Genomic DNA, 18,296 nt, shown 5'->3' with positions numbered 1-18,296 from the left:
TAGAGGGCAAGAAAGATTAATATTTTTCTTTATACATCTCCATTTTGTTACCAGCATACCTAAATATTACTTCATAAATAAGAAGAAATCCAATACATTAAAGCACCAAAAGATCTGTTTTTAAATTTCAACAAAAACAAAACAAATCTAGACTTCAAATTTTATGTGATATATTTTCCAATAGTTTTGCTTTAAAAAATTTATGTAAAATCAGTATTTTGCTCCTTGCTCTCTTGTTTTAATAATAAAATCATGTAATAATGACATTCATATTTAAAATGAGCCTCCTGACTATAACTTGTATTGGAAGTCCAGCTTGCTACCTCAAATTCTAGCTATCTGACGTGGCTTTAAAGTTCTGAAACTATGTGCACTAGAAAATTGAGAACAAATGACATTAAAGGCCCTTCAGAATTGTGGCCAGTGATTTTTTAAAAAATCAGGCAACAGACTCTTCTAAATAGTCACATTTATTTAGCATTTCATAAACGCTTACATATAAAAATATCCAACAGACCCCAGAGTAGACAGAGCAAGACACGGGGTGCAAACACAGCTGGGCACTTGAAGTTGAGGTTGAACTTGTCTTACTGTTTAATGTGAAAACACTCGGCAAATGGATTTTATCTCATTCTGAGAATCCTCAATCTGAGGTAAAGCTCCCAACAGATACATTTCTATCCAGCAGGTCTCCAGTGTGACACCCACAACATCCTCCTGAGTTAGAGTATCCTGTTCCTGGTTTTCCTTGGATCAGGTGAAACTCCTGTCTTCTCCTGTGGATAAGGTAGCTGCTAACGACCCAAGGCGTCTGGACTGTACACGAGTTCCTCACATGAGAACTGCGGGTAGGATTTGCTGAACTGGTACAGATCTTCACAAACATATGTACTTCCAAAAGTTTAAAATCACACTTTGAACTCTATGCTTCTGGATTTTAAAAGTCTTTAAGTTTCCAGAGTAAGTTTTATTCATGAGGCTTTGGCTATAGTTGTTTTCAATTAGATTCCAATTAGCATTGTCACCACATTAAGCTACTGGCTTAACTATGTCCTTTATTATCAACCAAACACCTACTTCTGTTGAGCCCAGCAGGGAATATTGGAAATCAAACCGGAACTTGTGGGTGGTTTGTTTCAGATGCAGCAACGAAGTCAGACCCCGGCCTGCGCCTGCGCCGGCTCGGCAAGCCTTGCTATAGGAAAGGACTAACTTCTTCAGAGCGAGATGTCACACAGATGGCTTCCTCTCTTGCCTTAAATAGTGTTAATCCCATGATTATCAGGCACCACATTCAAAAGGAAGCATAAAGATAAACTCCACGGGGCGCACACGCCTGGCTCCTCGCATTCACTGGCGCCCTGCACTGGCTAGGCCACTGCTCCCTAAACACTAGCTGTGCATTGAAATGCTTTTCACAACAGACTCGTACTTTGTCTTTGTGTGTGTTTTCAGAATTTCATTTTATGCTCCAAGTAAAAGTCTGCTGAATCTTCTGAGAAAAAGAGAAAAAAAAAGAGGGGAGAATCATCTTTGTGTAATGAGTTGACTCCAAAAAAGTAGAAAAAAAGGTTAAGAGACTTGACTGCAGTGATTGTGTGTGAGAAACAGTGGGTGCTACGAGGAGACAGCGTGGCTCTATAAAGAGGTAATTTCTCCTCTACATGACTCCCCCTTTCAAAGAGCAATGGCTGTAGGTTCCCATCATGGCAGGGTCTGGGTCTTTCTTCCGTCAATGCTCTGCTAGCTGACAGAGACCATGGCGCTGTGGAAATAGAAATGGGAGGGGAAAGGCTGGTAAAGGAGCTGCTTAATGCCACATGACCTCAGTCTACAAATGTAAGTACCACAGCTGACGCTGTCCCCCGGGAAAGCTAACACCCAGAGCAGGACTGACCTGCTTGAGTTCCTGGTTCCAATACTCTTGGAAGTCAGGAGGCTTCAGACAGGGAAAATGCTAAAGACTTCACAATGCCACATGAGGCTCCTCCGCTAGCTCTTCACCCACAGACAGCTGTGCTGGGGAGGCGGAGGCGCCCAGGAAACCAAAGTCAGGCTCTCTGAAAGTCACAGTGACTCTGCTTCCCTCTACTGTCCGCTAGTCACGGCCGAAGAAGAAAAAGAGAAAAGGGTTTATTTTATTATTACAGCATAAAAATCCTAAAGGCCTCAGGGAAGCTCCTGTTCACACATTCCAAAGCAAATCTGTAAAGATGGGGGCTGGGGAGCAGGGAAGCAGACAGCTGTTTAGAATTACTGGCTGTGCGTCTAATGCCATAAACGCAAATTTAAGCTATGAAAAAATAAGTAGTCCAAGAGGGAAAGTATTCAGCTTGTTGGGGGTACCAGAGGACCAGTTTCTGCACTGACCGAATAAAATGCCGGAGGCTCCTGGCAATAAAAAGTACTAATGTGAGGCCTGCTCAGAAATCTCCCTGGGAACTGGTCCCCATCCCCCAGAGCCAGGGATGCTGCATCAAAGCATCTGCAGCAAGAGAGCTGCAAAGATAACTAAGTGACAAGAATCTATAGCTCCCTTTCAGTGACAACCACGGAGTCCTGGGTGAGCAGCTGACGCATTGCAGCTGTAACAACAACACACGCGGCACAGGCACACGGCTGACATCAGGGCAGAACACATGTGCGCACACGCAGAGTTAAAAGCCAATTCCAGAGTCTGGCGGTGATATGCAGCCATGCTGCTCGCGGAGAGGTGACAACACGAGAACAAGTGGTATAAGCTAAGTGGTGCACACACATTTTGAATCACAGACAGGCTGTTTTAGAAACGGACACAGTTAATTAGACACAGATGTGTAGTGTTTTCCATGACCTCTTTTTGAGACGTCTGCCATGGGTGCTTATTGGTGTCTTATGATACACAGTGAAAACCGAGGAAGTCACCCTAAGACCAATGGTCTTTGCTGAGGAACCCCCTGGGCCTTCCCCCGCTGCTGTTGAGGGCCGTGTCATGTGCTGCCATCGACAATGACTTTCTGTAGAAACACGGCGTGGGGCCCATCAAGTCCTTAAGTCGCGCTGCATGCATGTTCTCTGTCTGCCAGGCCCCAGGACTCAACGTTCAGGGAAAAGGTCCGATGTTTTAATTTCAAGGAAAGTTTTCACTTCAGTGTCTTTCTCTTAATGGTTCAAAATTGAAAGAAGCCAGAGTTGAAAAGTTATTTATTATCTTTCCTCCAGTAATTTGTACATGTCCACAAAACACATCACATACAGACCCATGAAAACCATCCTGGCTTTTCCAATTTCCGGAAGAGAAAGATGAGGTCCACAGCCCAGCTGGACTATGGAAATGCCACCGTGGCAAGGAGGGTCCAAGGACTGCGCGGGAAGGAAGTGCTGCGGGCACCTGACTCTCAGCTGACCAATACTCTCAGGAACAGCAGAGCCTACGGGGCCTTAAAAACGACCTGCTGTTATCTCCTCGCTTAAGAGAGGAAGGAGCTGGGTCTGGGAAGGAAACCTTGCCAGTTGGTGGCAAAGAGGAGACTTGATCCCCATTTTCCTGTACACCTTAGCATCAGTTATTCTGACTCTAAAAAATACCTTTGAAAACCTAATAGGACTGATGATGATCACGAGCTAAGTTTTCAAACTATCCAAAATACAAAACTATTTAACAGTCCACTTTGTCTAATTATTGAGTTCTTGGTAATAAACACGAACTTCATTTGCCCTCCCACTAGCCTAACCATCTTCCCTCAAATGCCAGTATATGCAAATGAGAATGTAAATCAGTGAGTCCTGTGTTATGATCAAGGTGCTTTCAGATGCTCTTACCTTCTCTTGGTCGCACTTGGAAGACCTCATCAGAGAGTTTTCTGCAAGTTCTTTGGCTGTGCCTGAACCAAGAATGACTTTTGAGTTCTCATTAGATGACTGTAAAAGTCAAATTGCCTTTCAGTCAAGAACCATCAGTCAAGAAGGGAACACTATGTCACTTCAGGACCTTTGAGGGTATGAGTTGGTTTCATGTCTTGATCAAGTGGTAGGTTCAGGAAGTGGCTGAGCCATCAGCGAGTAGTAACTTTCAAATAGTCAACTCTTTAGAAGGGGCAGCTTGCAAGAGAGGCGCAAAATCAGACAAGAGACCAGCCCTGGCAGTTGTCTGAAGTGCTGCCCAATGCAGTGATCGGCAAGCACACACTGAAGCCTACAGGGTTTCAGTAATATGCCATGTTCTGGATTGGTGTGATTCTAACGTTTGAAATGTTTTGCAATAAGGCATTAAACTGCTGGACTTTGGAGGTAGGTTTGCAAATCACTGGAAAATCAAAAGAGAAACATATTGTGTTAAAAAAAAAAAGTGACCCTAAGTTTGAAGATGTAGGATATAGCATATGGAACACTAAATTGTCAAGATGCATGCCAACATGTCCTGTGATATCAGGGTTCAAGTTGAATAACTGGGGCTGCATCTTAGAGTCTACGTTAGAAACGCAGCATCTCAGCACCATCTCCCTCTCAGGAGCATGCCTGCTCCTTTCCCTCCCCCCTTCCTTCCCCACGGGCGTGCATCTCCTAAACTCTAAGGCAGCAGCCGCCAACCTTTCGGACCTCAAGGACCACCAGTGGTCTGCGGACCACCGGTTGGCAACCACTGCTCTAAGGGACTCCATGAGACTTGTAACCAGGGCAGCAATGGGCAGTGGCAGCTCACTCCTGAAGCTTTCTCTTACTCTCCAGTGGCTGACACAGCCCTGCCTTGGCTCACTTCTTTCCTGCAATGTTTCTGGAAAGCCAAAGCAGCCCTGCCTGGTCTCTTTCCTCTTGTTTTCTCTACCCTAGGCCCTTCCTTGTTCCCCAGCTTAATAACGTCCTCTCAAAATCACCTGAACGCATGTTGTGAAATCTTTCCTGCACTAAGTCAAGAACTCACATACTCCAGGCCGGCCCGAGGTCAGGTCCTTGCTTGGTAACATTTTCTATGACCCAGATGGACCTTGTTTCTGGAGCCTATGCAGCCCAGCTGGCTCACTCCTACCACCTCCTTCACCTTCAACTTCGTCAGTAACAACTGGTGCCATTTTGGCATCAAGACCACAGGTAGCATACAGTGCCGTAACTCAGATCACCTATAATTTACCTGAGCATCTGATGACATCACCAGAGATATTTAAACTGCAGATAAAGAGGATCTATCAGATTTCACTGCTTGCTTTCATTCCAACAAAAGAAACTTTGTCTTACATAAAAAAATTTTCTTGACTGAAAATCTTACAAACTCAGAAACTACTTTATAATTTGTTCTGACCATTAACCTTTGTTTTTATTCTTCTGTTTCCATAAGCATATCTCTTATTAAATACCTGGCTGCTTGTTTAAAAAAAAAAAGAAATGTGGCATCTCATACGATAACACAAACTCAAGACTTGTCTTTTACCATTTATCTTTAAAGTAATGTACAAATGAAGTGATGCAAGTTACAATTTTGCCCCTCTTCCAAAAACACACAATATAAACCAAAACAAATGGACAAATAAAGGAAACACCAAAGAAAACTAGAATGACCTCAAAATGTTTCAGTAGGGAACCCTATGAAATCTAGTTTTCCTATTCTTCTCCCTCAACTTAAAATTCACACGCTATGGTGGCCAGAGAGTATAGGTGTGACTATAAAATGATCTTGATTTTCAAAAGTGAACTGTGAAATCAGCTACACATCTTAATCCTTCTCTTAGAGGCTATTTCATAGAAGAGTCATAAACAAAAGAATGAGGGATTGAAGCAAGTTTGGCAAGAGAATCAAAATGGAATTCTGAGAAAATCTATTCTTTACAATGTCATAAAATTCATAACATATCAGACTCAAAATCTAGCCAATGAACAACCTCCTGATCCTGAAAACATAGAAAAAGGGCAAACCGTACAATCAGCATTCATACCTACTAACTTTCATTTTAAAATATACTTGAGCCCAGCCAGCATGGCTTAGTGGTTGAACATCAACCTATGAACCAGGGCACATGCCTTGGTTGTGGGCTTGATCCCCATTAGGGGGAGTGCAGGAGGCAGCTGATCAATGATTCTCTCTCATCATTGATGTTTCTCTCTCTCTCCCCCTCTCCTTTCTGAAATCAATAAAAATATATTTTAAAAAATACTACATTTGGGAGACAACTGAAAATTCAAAATCTTTTCTTAATATTCAATAATTTCAAAGTTAAGGACATTTATTCCTGATTGGGGAAATATAACACTGCATTAGTTAAAGCCCAAAATATTATTTATAATCTTGTTTGCAAACCATTTAAATTTTAAACCATAATTAATGTTAGGAATACCTCCCTCTGAAATTTTGTTGTTAAAGCTTTCTGGAGCCATACACTGTGTGATTTCCCTCCCTCAAGAACTGAAGCGAGAGTCATATATTAGCCAGATGTGTTTTCCACGCTCATTCTTTTTAACGAAGTGGCTTGTTTCAAAGGCTTTCTGAGGCAGCCTGCAGATGCTGCCCATACAGAAGCACGTCCCTGGGCCAGGAAGAGCGAGCCCTGCATCTGGCGACACTTCCCACCGCACCGAGTGAGCCGGGCAGGTGCTGCCACAGCCGCTGAGGTGTGCGCGTCCCAGCACTAACAGACACTAGACCTCAGGAGCACCCTGGGCATGACTTTTAACCTTTTAGCCCAGGAGATACTGGGCTAGAGCTTTTGTACACGTGTAAGTGAAGAGCTTTCTCAACACCTTAAGCCAGAGAACGGCAGAGACCATTACAGGAAGGAATGTTCCCGGGTGTGCATGGCAGTAGAGGTAGACAAGGGTACAACTTCAGCACAGAGACATAAAGCGTCACGGAAGGCCGTGCAAGGTGGTTAGTGAGAAGCCAAGCACTGTCCAGGAGCCCTCAGACTCGGGTGCCCCCACTCATGACCAACCTGCCGTGGCCCTGCATGTCCCCCAGCTCCTTCTGCAGCCTCGAGTTCTTCTCCTCTTCCTCCAGCAGCCTCCTCTTCACAGTGCGCAGCTCCTGCTGGGCCTCACACTTGATGTCATTGGCCACCACCACTGCCGTCTGCAGGTCTGCCTGGAAGCGCCTCCACTCCTCGGTTTCCTCCTGAGAATGCCAGAGCCCCCACGCACATCAGACGCCCACCAGGGCTGGCACCCTGGCGGGGCTCCAGGTCCCCCGTGCCCAACACTGAGAAAGACCAGCTCGGCAGTCTTAGTGAGGCGCTGGCATCTCACTACAGGGAAAAGGCACAGGTGGGAGTCAGGCCTTCGTGCTATCAGAGTTCTCCATCCTGAAACTGAATGGTCGCTTTAATTTTACTTCCTGCCAACACTCACCTGGGCCCATGCCATGGAAATGCACTATGAAAAAACAGGCTAGGCTAGCGAGAGTAATCAGGGTATTTTTCAAACGTTTCCAAACCTAAGGGGGATTCGGGTAAAGTGGTGGAGAAGGTCCCCATCCCTGCTATAACCACATCTCACCTTTATCTGCTTAGTCAGAGTCTTCAGCTGCCTCTCCAGGTCTGCTTTCTGTTCCTCCAGCTTCATCACACTGCCTAGGAGCAAAGAAGTCAGACAGCAGTTGGCAGAGTTGTGAGACTCTTGGGAAAAGGTAAGCAAGGTAGCAAAGGAGCAGCTCCGGATTTGCAACAGGCACTAAAATCCACCCACTCTACTGTGAATCCCATCCTCAGCACCTGAACACTGGGAGCCAGAAGCAGGAGGTTCTAAAAGAGAGCACGGGATGAACTGAAAAACATGTGGGTTTTGGTTAGGTTACACCCAGGTGACAGGCGCTGTGGGAAGAGACCTACAGCTCCTCACACTTGTTACCCTCACTCGTGGCCTCCCTGAGTTCTGTACATATCGTCCTGAATGTCCTCAGCGCTGTGAGGCTTCTGGTAACAGGCAGAGGAGATGACTAGTTAGTACCGTGGTGCCTTTCAGGCCCATTTCTAGAGCTCCAGTTCTTAATCACAGTGAAACCTCAGAGTCACTTGGGAAGCTTTTCAAAAGCACAAACGTCCAAGCCGCAGACTGACCACGGAGTTGGAATCCCCAGGGCGGAGGAATGTGGGTGTGTGTACTTTCAGAGCTTTCAGTGACGTGACTACCTCTCCCTCACTCAGAACATCTTTAGCTCCTCACTCTGTCTCCAGTTCTCTCCAGTTACTGTCAGTCTTTCACTTTGAATCTGATCATGTCCTCTACCTAGTCACAACCCTTCAATGCTTCCTCGTGATCCACTAAAGAGCAGCAGTTGTCTATTAAGAATATGAATCAGAATTATCAGAGAAGCTTAAAAAGTCCCACAGGTTCAGGTCCTCCCCCAGAAATTCTAATTCAGTATGTGAGGCCCAAGAATTTGTGTTTGGGTCAGTGCTGCAGAACGAGAAAATGCTCCTTAACGTTTTAGTTCACTTTTCTGTCCATTTCTTTCAAGGATCTTATGAGGAGGAGTGATTGTCCTTGGCTGGGTTTGTGTGTCCCTGGGCCTCCTAGTGAAAAGGCATCTTAGTAATACCTTAATATCCCTGATAGAAGCTAAAACGTTTCTTAAAGATGCATGGTCTGCGTTACTGCCCGCTTGCATCTGTGATGATACAGGTGCAGGGAGTCTGCCTGACATGTGTTCTGGACATTAATTACATGCTTCTTGCTTGGTGTGCCTGTGCTGACTTCGAAGGATTTGGGACAACACAACCGAATTCTCAACAGCAGTGTATCACTAAGTGAAAAACCAAAACAAACAGGACTTCTCTTGGACTTTCTACTTCTCAAGGATGATGCTGTTTGAAATACACACTGACCACTGACCATGGTGCTGGGCCTTCTGCTGCCTTCTCAAGCATGACTACTGAGGACAGCCTGAAGACACTGACCCCAGATGGCCATGCTCTAGAGTTCTACCACGTGTCAGTTCTAATGAACACTGGACTCGACACTCCCCTTAATCAAGGAGAACTATACACAGTCAATTCTCATCATCTGTTAGTTACACGGAGGTGCCATGCAAACCCAATGAGGAAATATTAAACTACTAGAGGCCCGATGCACGAAATCCGTGCACTCAGGGGTGTTCCTCAGCCCAGCCTGTGCCCTCTTGCAATCCAGGAGGAGCCCTTGGGGGATGTCCGACTGACGGCTTATGCCCGCTCCTAAGCCGTCAGTCGGACATCCTTAACACTGCTGCAGAGGCAGGAGAAGCTCCCACCACCACTGCTGCGCTCGCCAGCCATGAACCCAGCTTCTGGCTCAGCGGCATTCCCCCTGTGGGAGTGCACTGACCACCAGGGGGCACCTCCTGTGTTGAGTGTCTGCCCCCTGGTGGTCTGCTCATCATAGTGACCGGTGGTTCTGCTGTTTGGTCAATTTGCATATTAGCCTATTATTATATAGGATTGCTTCAACAGAAAATACAGGGTTAAGGTACTGTGAGCCTCTGGTCACATTTTCATAAAATGAAATGCTATTTGTGTTTTATTTACTTACTTAATTATTTATATCTGTATTGTTGAAAATATTACATATGACCCCCCTTTTCCCCAATGAACCCTTATAGCACACCTCCATCCCCCACCCCAGGCCTTCACCACCCTATTGTCTGTGTCCCATGGGTTATGCATATATGCATACAAGATCTTTGGTTGATCTCTTCCCACCCACCCACTCCCCATTCCACAGTCTGTGCCATGTTTCCATGTCTCTGGATCTATTTTGTTCATCCGTTTATTTTGTTTATTAGATTCTACATATGAGTGAGATCATGTGATACTTGTCTTCCCCTAACCAACTTATTTTACTTAGCATGATACTCTCCAAGTCCCTCTATGCTGTCTCAAAGGGTAAGAGACTCTTCTTTTTTACTTCTGCATACTATTCTATGGAGTAAATGTCCCACAGCTTTTTTATACACTCATCTGCTGATGGGCACTTGGGCTGTTTCCAGACCTTAGCTATTGTAAATTGTGCTGCTATGAACACAGGGGTGCATACATGCTTTTTGATTGGTGTTTTGGGTTTCTTAGGATATTCCTAGAAGTGGGATCACTGGGTCAAATGGCAGTTTCATATTTAATTTTTTGAGGAAACTCCATACTGTTTTCCATAATGGCTGCAACAGTCTGCATTCCCACCAGCAGTGTACCTGGGTTCCCTTTTCTCCACATCCTCACCAGCACTTGTCATTTGTTGATTTGCTGATGGTAGCCATTCTGACAGGTCTGAGATGGTACCTCATAGTCGTTTTAATTTGCATCTCTCTGATGATTAGTGACTTTGAGCATTTTTTTCATATGTCTCTTGGCCATCTGTATGTCCTCTTTGGAGACATGTCTATTTAGGTCCTTTGCCCATTTTTCAATTAGATGGTCTTTCTTTTGTTAAGTTGTATGAGTTCCTTATATATTTTGGATATTAACTCTTTATCAGATGTATCATTCATTGCCAGATATGTTCTCCCATACGGTGGTTTCTTTTTATTTTGTTGATGGGTTTTGTTTTTGTTTTGTTTTTTTGTTTTTTGCTGTGAAGAAACTTTTTATTTTGATGCAGTCCCATTTATTTTCTTCTTAGTTTCCTTTGCCCTAGGAGATGTATCTATAAACATATTGCTATGAGAGGTGTCTGAGATTTTGCTGCCTATGGTTTCTTCTGGGATTTTTATGGTTTCATGACTTACATTTCAGTTTTATATCCATTTTGACTTTACTCTTGTGTATGGTGTAAGTTGGTGGTCTAGTTAACATTTTTTCCATCTATCTGTCCAATTTTCCCAACACCATTTATTGAAGAGACTCTTTTTTAAAAATATATTTTATTGATTTTTTCACAGAGAGGAAGGGAGAGGGATAGAGAGTTAGAAACATCGATGAGAGAGAAACATCTATCAGCTGCCTCCTGCACACCCCCCACTGGGGATGTGCCCGCAACCAAGGTACATGCCCTTGCCCTAAATAGAACCTGGGACCCTTCAGTCCGCAGGCCGACACTCTATCCACTGAGCCAAACCGGTCAGGGCTGAAGAGACTCTCTTAGACTTCCATATTCTCTTGCCTCCTTTGTCAAATAATTGAGCGTAATAATTCGCTTGGGTCAATTTCTGGGTTCTCTTTTCTGTTTCATTGCTCTATATGCCTATTCTTATGCCAGTTCTAGGCTGTTTTGAGTACAGTAGCTTTGTAGTATAATTTGAAATCTGGCAATGTGATTCCTCGATCTTTGTTTTTCTTTCTCAAAATTGCTGCAGCTATTTGGGGTCTTTTTTGGTTCCATATACGTTTTTGGAGTATTTGTTCTAGCACTGTGAAATATGCCATTGGTATTTTAATAGGGATTGCATTAAATTTGTAGATTGCCTTGGGTAGTATGGACATTTTAATGATGTTGAGTCTACCAATCCATGAACATGGAGTATTCTTCCACTTGTTTATGTCTTCCTCTATGTCTATTTTCAATGTCCTCTAGTTTTCTGAGTACAGGTCTTTTACCTCCTTGGTTAAGTTTATTCCTAAATATCTTAATTTTTTTGTTGCAATGGTAAATAAGGTTGTTTGTTTAATTTCTCTTCTGAGAATTCATTATTGGTATATAAAAAAAAGCCATCGATTTTTGAGTGTTGATTTTGTATCCTGCTACATTGCCAAATTCATTTATTCAATCTAGTTTTGTTGTTGTTGAGTTTTTAGGGTTTTCTATGTACAATATCATGTCATCTGCGAATAATGAGTTTTACTTCCTTTTTTCCAATTTGGATGCCTTTTATTCTTCTTCTTGTCTGATCACTGTGGCTAGGACTTCCAGTACTATGTTGAATAAAAGTGGTGAAAGCAGACATCCCTATCTTGTTCTTAGGGGAAATAGTTTTAGTTTTTGCCCACTGAATATGATGTTGGGTGTAGGTTTGTCATATATGGCCTTTATCATGTTGAGATATGCTCCCTCTACTCCTACTTTGCTGAGAGTTTTTATCAAAAATAGGTGATCGATTTTGTCAAATGCTTTTTCTGCATTTATTGATATGATCATGTGATTTTTGTCTTTCAATTTGTTTATGTGATTTATCACGTTTATTGATTTTCAAATTCTGTACCAGCCTTGCATCCCTGGAATAAATCCCACTTGGTCATGGTGTATGATCTTTTTAATATATTGCTGGATGTGATTTGCTAAAATTTTGTTGAGGATTTTAGCATCCATGTTCATCAGGGATATAAAGTCTCTTTCTTTGTAGTGTCTTTATCTGGTTTTGGAATTAGGATAATGCTGGCCTCATAAAAAGAGTTTGGAAGTGTTCCTTCCTCTTGGATTTTCTGAAATAGTTTGAGGAGTATAGGTGTTTGCTCTTTTTTTAATGTTTGGTGAAATTCCCCTGTGAAGCCATCCAGACCTGGGCTTTTGTTTGCTGGTAGTTTTTTTTTATTACCGCTTCTATTTCATCAGTTGTTATTGCTCTATTCAGGTTTTCTGATTCCTACTGGTTCAGTTTTGGGAGACTGTATTTTTCTACAAATTTGTCCATTTCATCCATATTGTCCAGCTTGTTGGTATATAGTTGTTCATAGTATTTTCTTACAATCCTTTATATTTCTGTGGTGTCAGTGGTTACTTCTCCACTTTCATTTCTGATTTTACTTATTTGGGTACTCTTTGTTTCCTGATGAGTCTGGCTAATGGCTTATCAATTTTGTTTATCCTTTCAAAAAACCAGCTCTTGGTTTCACTGATTTTATATTTTTTTTAGTCTCTGTGTTATTTATTTCTGCTCTAATCTTTATTTCCTTCCTTCTACTTAATCTGGGCTTTTCTTAATGTTCTCTTTCTAGTTCTTTAAGTTGTATGGCTAAATATTTTATTGCTAATTTTTCTTGTTTTTTTGAGGTAGGCCTATAGTGCTATGAACTTCCCTCTCAGGACGGCTTCTGCTGTATCCCAGAGATTTTGGGTTGTTGTGTGCTCATTTTCATTTGTTTCCCGGAAATTTTTTTATTTCTTTCTTGATCTCATTGGTAACCCATTCATTGTTTAATAACATGCTATTTAGCCTCCATGTATTTGAATGTTTTTCAGTGTTTTTACTGTAGTTGATTTCTAATTTCATTCCACTGTGATCTGAGAAGATGCTTGATATGATTTCAATTTTCTTGAACTTATTGACACTTGTTTTGTGTCCTAACATGTGGACTGTCTTTGTGAATGATCCATGTGCACTTGAGAAGAATGTATATTCTGCTGCTTTGGGGTGAAATGTTCTAAAAATGTTCAATTAAATCCATCTGGTCAAGTGTGTCCTTCAGAGTCACTGTTTCCTTGTTAAGTTTTTGTCTGGAAGATCTATCCAGTGAAGTCAGAGGGGTGTTAAAGTCACCTAGTATGACTGTATTGTTGCCCATCTCTGCATTAAAGTCCTCTAGAAGATTTTTTAATATAATTAGGTGCTCCTATATTGGGTGCATATATATTTACCAGGGTTATATCCTCTTGTTGGATAGATCCCTTTAGTATTATGTAGTGACCTTTGTTGTCTGTTGTGATGACCTTCATTTTAAAATCTATTTTGTCGAATATGAGTATTGTTATTCCAACTTTTTTTTCTTCTATTTGCATGGAAATTTTTTCCCATCCCTTCACTCTCATCCTGTGTGTGTCTTTTGTTCTGAGGTGGGTCTCTTGTAGACAGCATACAGTTGGGTCATGTTTTTTTTATCCATTCAGCTACCCTATGCCTTTTGATTGAAGCATTTAATCCATTTACATTTAGGGTTATTATTGATAGGTACTTATTTATTGTTATTTTAACACTGTATGCCTAGGTTTCTCTGTTTCTCCTTCTCATTAGAGCAGTCCCTTTGGCTCGGAGGTGATATACTCCTTTAGACTTTTTTTGTCTGGAAAGCTCTTTGACTATCTATTTTGAATGATAGCCTTACTCGATATAGTAATCTTGGTTTCAGATCCTTGCTTTCCATTACCTTGAGTACTTGATGCCATTCCCTTCTGGCTTGTAGAGTTTGTGATGAGAAATCAGCTGACAGCCTTAAGGGAAGCTCCTTTGTAGAATTGCTTTTCTCTTGCTGCCTTTAATATTCTCTGTCTTTAATTTTTGGCATTTTAATTATGATGTGTCTTGGCGTGGGCCTGTTCGGGTTCTTCTTGCTTGGGACTTGTGTGCCTCATGAACTTGTGTGACTTTTTCCTTCACCAGGTTAGGGAAACTTTCTGCCATTATTTCTTCAAACATGTTCTCTATCCCTTGTTCGCTTTCTTCCTGGTACACTTATTATGTGAATATTGTTATGTTTCGTACTGTCCCACTGCTCCCTTAAGTTGTCCGACTGTTTTTTAATTGATTTTCCTTTCTGGGTCTCTGAGTGGTTTTTTTCTACCCTGTCTTCTAATTCACTGATCCAATTCTCGGCTTCTCCTAATCTACTGTATATTCCTTCCACTGTGTTCCTTATTGGTGCTATGTCATTCTTCATAGTTACTATATTTTTTCTCATGCGGTTGAGCCTCTTTGTCATCATTATTCTAAACTGTATGTCTGATAAATTTCTTATCTCCATTTCATTTAGCTCTTCCTCTGGAGAATTCTCTTGTTCTTTCATTTCAGGCTTCTTTTTTTGGCGGCCTGTTTGGGTTTGTGTCTGTGTATTAAGTAGATCTACTATGGCTTCTAATCTCTAGTGCAGGACAATGTCAGACTCTGTTTGTGATTGACCCTGAGTACCCTGTTTATAGCTATTAGCAATCCATAGCTTGTGGCTCCCTCTGCTGGGACTGGGCGCCTTTGGAAAAGACCAAGATGTGCACCAAGGTCTGCTTTTGCTAGCCCTAGGCCCAGAAGGGAGCTATTTATGTTTTATACAATAAGTTTGTTTGCCAGTGTCTTTGTTTAAAAAAAGCCCCTCCCATCAATGATGGACACCTGCTTGCCCACATAACCCTTTTCCTGCATAACAGGTATTTTTAAAAATTTCCCATAGCCTCCTGATCTGCAGAACCTGCCTCACCCGCAAGTTTTTAACTTTTCTCACTCACTGTGTTGCCCTTGAGCCATGCAAGCCCAGCACCCACTGAGAAGAGTTTAGCCCTTTCCTGATCCTGGAAAATGTGATTATAAATTTGTCTGCTTTTTGCTTTACAGTAATGCTGTCCACTATGTTTTTTGTGTGTGGTTTTTAATTGGCTGTTACCGCATGAAGCTACAAATTTGGCCGTTTTTCCACAGCTTCATCAAACACCACAGACTTTACTTTTAGCACCTTCTGGAGCAATCTCCTGTGCAGATTGGTGAACTTCCTCTAAGTTTTGGTTAACATTGAATGACTCAATGAACACTGCTGATTTGCTAAGACTGAATTCACACCCAAAAGCACTAGAATCGGGTTTCAACAAAGCTGGTCTAACACACCTGTTTTCTCCACAAGATGCATCACAGCTTTTCTGCACCTTGGGACACTACACAGCATTTGGGGACTACACTTGGGGTTCATTTCAAACAGTGAAATCACCAACAAAAAGCACAAAAATGCAAAAATCATGGCACTAAGTAAACCATGAAAAAGACTTGTTTACAGTGGGAGAGGTGAAGTGAGAAGGTGTCACCAAGTTCAATCTGAGCTGGGGTGCACTTTGGGAGACTCAAATTTTTCACTGCCCCGCGCACGTCTGCAAATGACCGTGGAGGTGTCGCGAACTCTGATTTTGAAGTTACAAATAACTTTTGGCAAGTGGGTGAACTCACAAATATGGATTCCATGAATGATCAGTTTGACCTATGTATGCTATTTTTAGCAATGGTTAGTGTCACTAAAAGATCTATGCATTAATTCTTTTGTTACAAAAGCAAAACACATTAAATGAGATCATTTGATAAGACTTAATCTGGACAAAGCATGCAATATTTGACTGATCACTTTTAAACATGTCTTTCCCTATTCAAAGCAGACAATGACTTTGTAAATAAGCCATATACTAGTGCCTCTTCAGTGACAAAATGGCCACCTTTTCAGTTATTTGATATCCTACCATCAATAGGACACATGCTGAAATTGTTTTCCGACATCAAGAGCACACACTGTTCAGATACTCTGACCATCTGTCACCCACCTTTTTAGCCATCAATCCTGAAAGAAGACACATTGTTATGCCTGACAAGTGTGTTCAGCAGTGTGGCTCACACACAGTATACCTAACACCCCACACTGTTGACTCACGTACAACAATCTTTTCTTCTACATCACCCAGTTTTCAACTTAGTTTAAGAGATTAATTATTCTGTCTTTTTAATTGCCATTCTTCTTAGGAGATTAGAGAACATTTAAAAGAAAGGCTTTTCATAAACATTCTTACATACCATCTCCCAGTTACCCACTGCTGCTGGTTTCTTTTATATCCTACCCACTCCTGATTGACATTTCATCAGGGCTTGATTTCACTTACTTTCTAGCTCACTGATGAGTTGATTATTATGTAACTTAACAGCTCGATGCTGTTCCACCTGATCTTCCAATTCAAATATGGTTTCCTTCATGTCTTTAATCTCTGCATCACTCTCTGATGCTTTCTCTTGTAGTTTTAGGCTGGTTCTGCTCAGCTGTTCCGCTTGATGATCACATATCTCCTTCAAGTAAGAATAATCCTTCTCCACCTAAAATAAAAGGAAAGTTCCCTGGTCAATGTAACAGGAAAAAGTTCTCCACACATTAGCATCAGGCTCCTCAACATAACAGCAGAGAAAGCGCTTGGCACATGCCACACCTGGCAGCACAGACACGGCCAAGGCTATAAATACGCAGAGAAATGTGATACATACACAAGGACAAATGGGTGGATTCTGTACCCCTTTCTACCAACATAAAGAAAGCTGCACATACTTAGATATCCTCCTTTCAGGCATCTGGGTAAAGCAGCGCTTCACACTGGGAGGCTGGGGCGGCTGCCTTACCTCATATCTGTTGTGGAGCAGCGCCGCCTGCTGGGAAGCCAGGAACAACACCCTAAATCCTGACATCCCCAAATCTCTTTCACCATCAAATACTTGTGGCTATAACATTAATGTCACAGAGAACACCAGTTGAAGGCACAGAACATAGAAATGTGCAGGCACCAGACAAAGAAAAGTGGCACAGCACAGAAACTCATTTTACCTTTTCAATTTTTAATCATTAAACATTTAAAATGTGCAGAAAAGCACCAAAAGTGATGAGATAACCATACAGACTTAACAATGGTGAAATTCTGCCAACATTTATTAAATCTTTTTACTTTAATAAGATTTGTTAAGACCTCAACTTTCTCCCACCCTAGAGAGCAATATGCATTATTCTAAAATTGGTGTGTGGTCATCCCTTCCGTGGTTTTTATACATAAAATTTTTACACAGATGATGTTATAGTATACTATTCTTTTACAGTGTGCTGTATTATACTGCATTATATTATATGATAATGTGTTTTTCCCTGTATTATACTATGTTTATTATGCTTTTATAACTTGTTTTTGAGATATATTCATACTGATATACATTGCTCTAGGTCATTACTGCAAATGCTGCACAGCATTCCACTGTCTGAACATACTAATTATTTTATTATTATGAACTGTCCCTCTTCTATAGTCTTTCAATTTCTATTACTAAATAGTTGTATATTTACCAGGTATTGTAAGCCTGATTGATACCTAACAGATTTCTTCCTACATTTGGAGGGGTTTCCATATACAATGTTTTTTCCAATTGTATTTCATGTGCAAACCTTCTGGCTGTGCACTCTATGGAGACAGGGCCCTGTATGCTTTCTTCACCTTTCTATCCCCATGGTCAGCCCTAATGAATTATCTGACAAATGAACAAACAGTGAAAGGAAGTATTGCACTGTTTTTCAATTGGGAGGTTGTGAGAAGAATAAAAAAGAAAGGGAAGGAGAGAGAGAATAAGAGAGAGTGCAACATGGGAAAGAACCAGAGTACATTGCCTACGTTAAGGGTGAGTATTTTCTGTGAAACTTGTTTCAATTATAAGGTGTGGTTCTGTGTCACAATACATGTCATTGTAGGTTGCTGTCATAAGTTTGAAAGCTACTGTAGTTCATGAAAATGACTAAGGGTGGGGACCTGGAGCCAGACTGCCAGAGTTTAAATTGCAATACTACCTGAGAGAGCTGAAGGGACAGCCACCAGGGTCCCCTGCTGAGTCCCTCTCCCACACGGCTCACAGACACCATCTTTCCTGGTGGAACACTCCCCTCCATACGGGGAATGCACTAGCCCCCCCCCCCCCCCCCCCCAACCCCCCCTCCTCCCCCCCCCCCCACCCACCC

The 18,296-nt window shown here is 42.0% G+C and overlaps 1 protein-coding gene across 13 annotated transcripts in view; it reads right to left on the bottom strand.

The window, feature by feature from the left end:
• The window catches only part of SPECC1 (sperm antigen with calponin homology and coiled-coil domains 1), a 229,979-nt gene that overhangs the window by 64,756 nt on the left and 146,927 nt on the right, over positions 1-18,296 (bottom strand). For 10 of the 13 annotated variants that reach the window (XM_014542865.1, XM_014542863.1, XM_014542864.1 and 7 more), the window contains exons 5-7: positions 16,420-16,627; positions 7,459-7,532; positions 6,900-7,078 (exon numbers count right to left, since the gene is read on the bottom strand). In XM_014542865.1, coding sequence (XP_014398351.1) covers positions 6,900-7,078; positions 7,459-7,532; positions 16,420-16,627 — 461 coding nt within the window. Of the gene's footprint in view, positions 1-452; positions 1,766-1,897; positions 2,099-3,798; positions 4,286-6,899; positions 7,079-7,458; positions 7,533-16,419; positions 16,628-18,296 lie in introns of those variants that run through there. The other 3 variants (XR_001362870.1, XM_014542873.1, XM_014542872.1) reach the window with 3 other exon arrangements.

The sequence above is a fragment of the Myotis brandtii genome, unplaced genomic scaffold, assembly GCF_000412655.1.
Source record: "Myotis brandtii unplaced genomic scaffold, ASM41265v1 scaffold314, whole genome shotgun sequence".
Classification (NCBI taxonomy): domain Eukaryota; kingdom Metazoa; phylum Chordata; class Mammalia; order Chiroptera; family Vespertilionidae; genus Myotis; species Myotis brandtii.
Note: the sequence above shows the minus strand (reverse complement) of the source record. Positions and strands in the feature narration are given on the sequence as shown.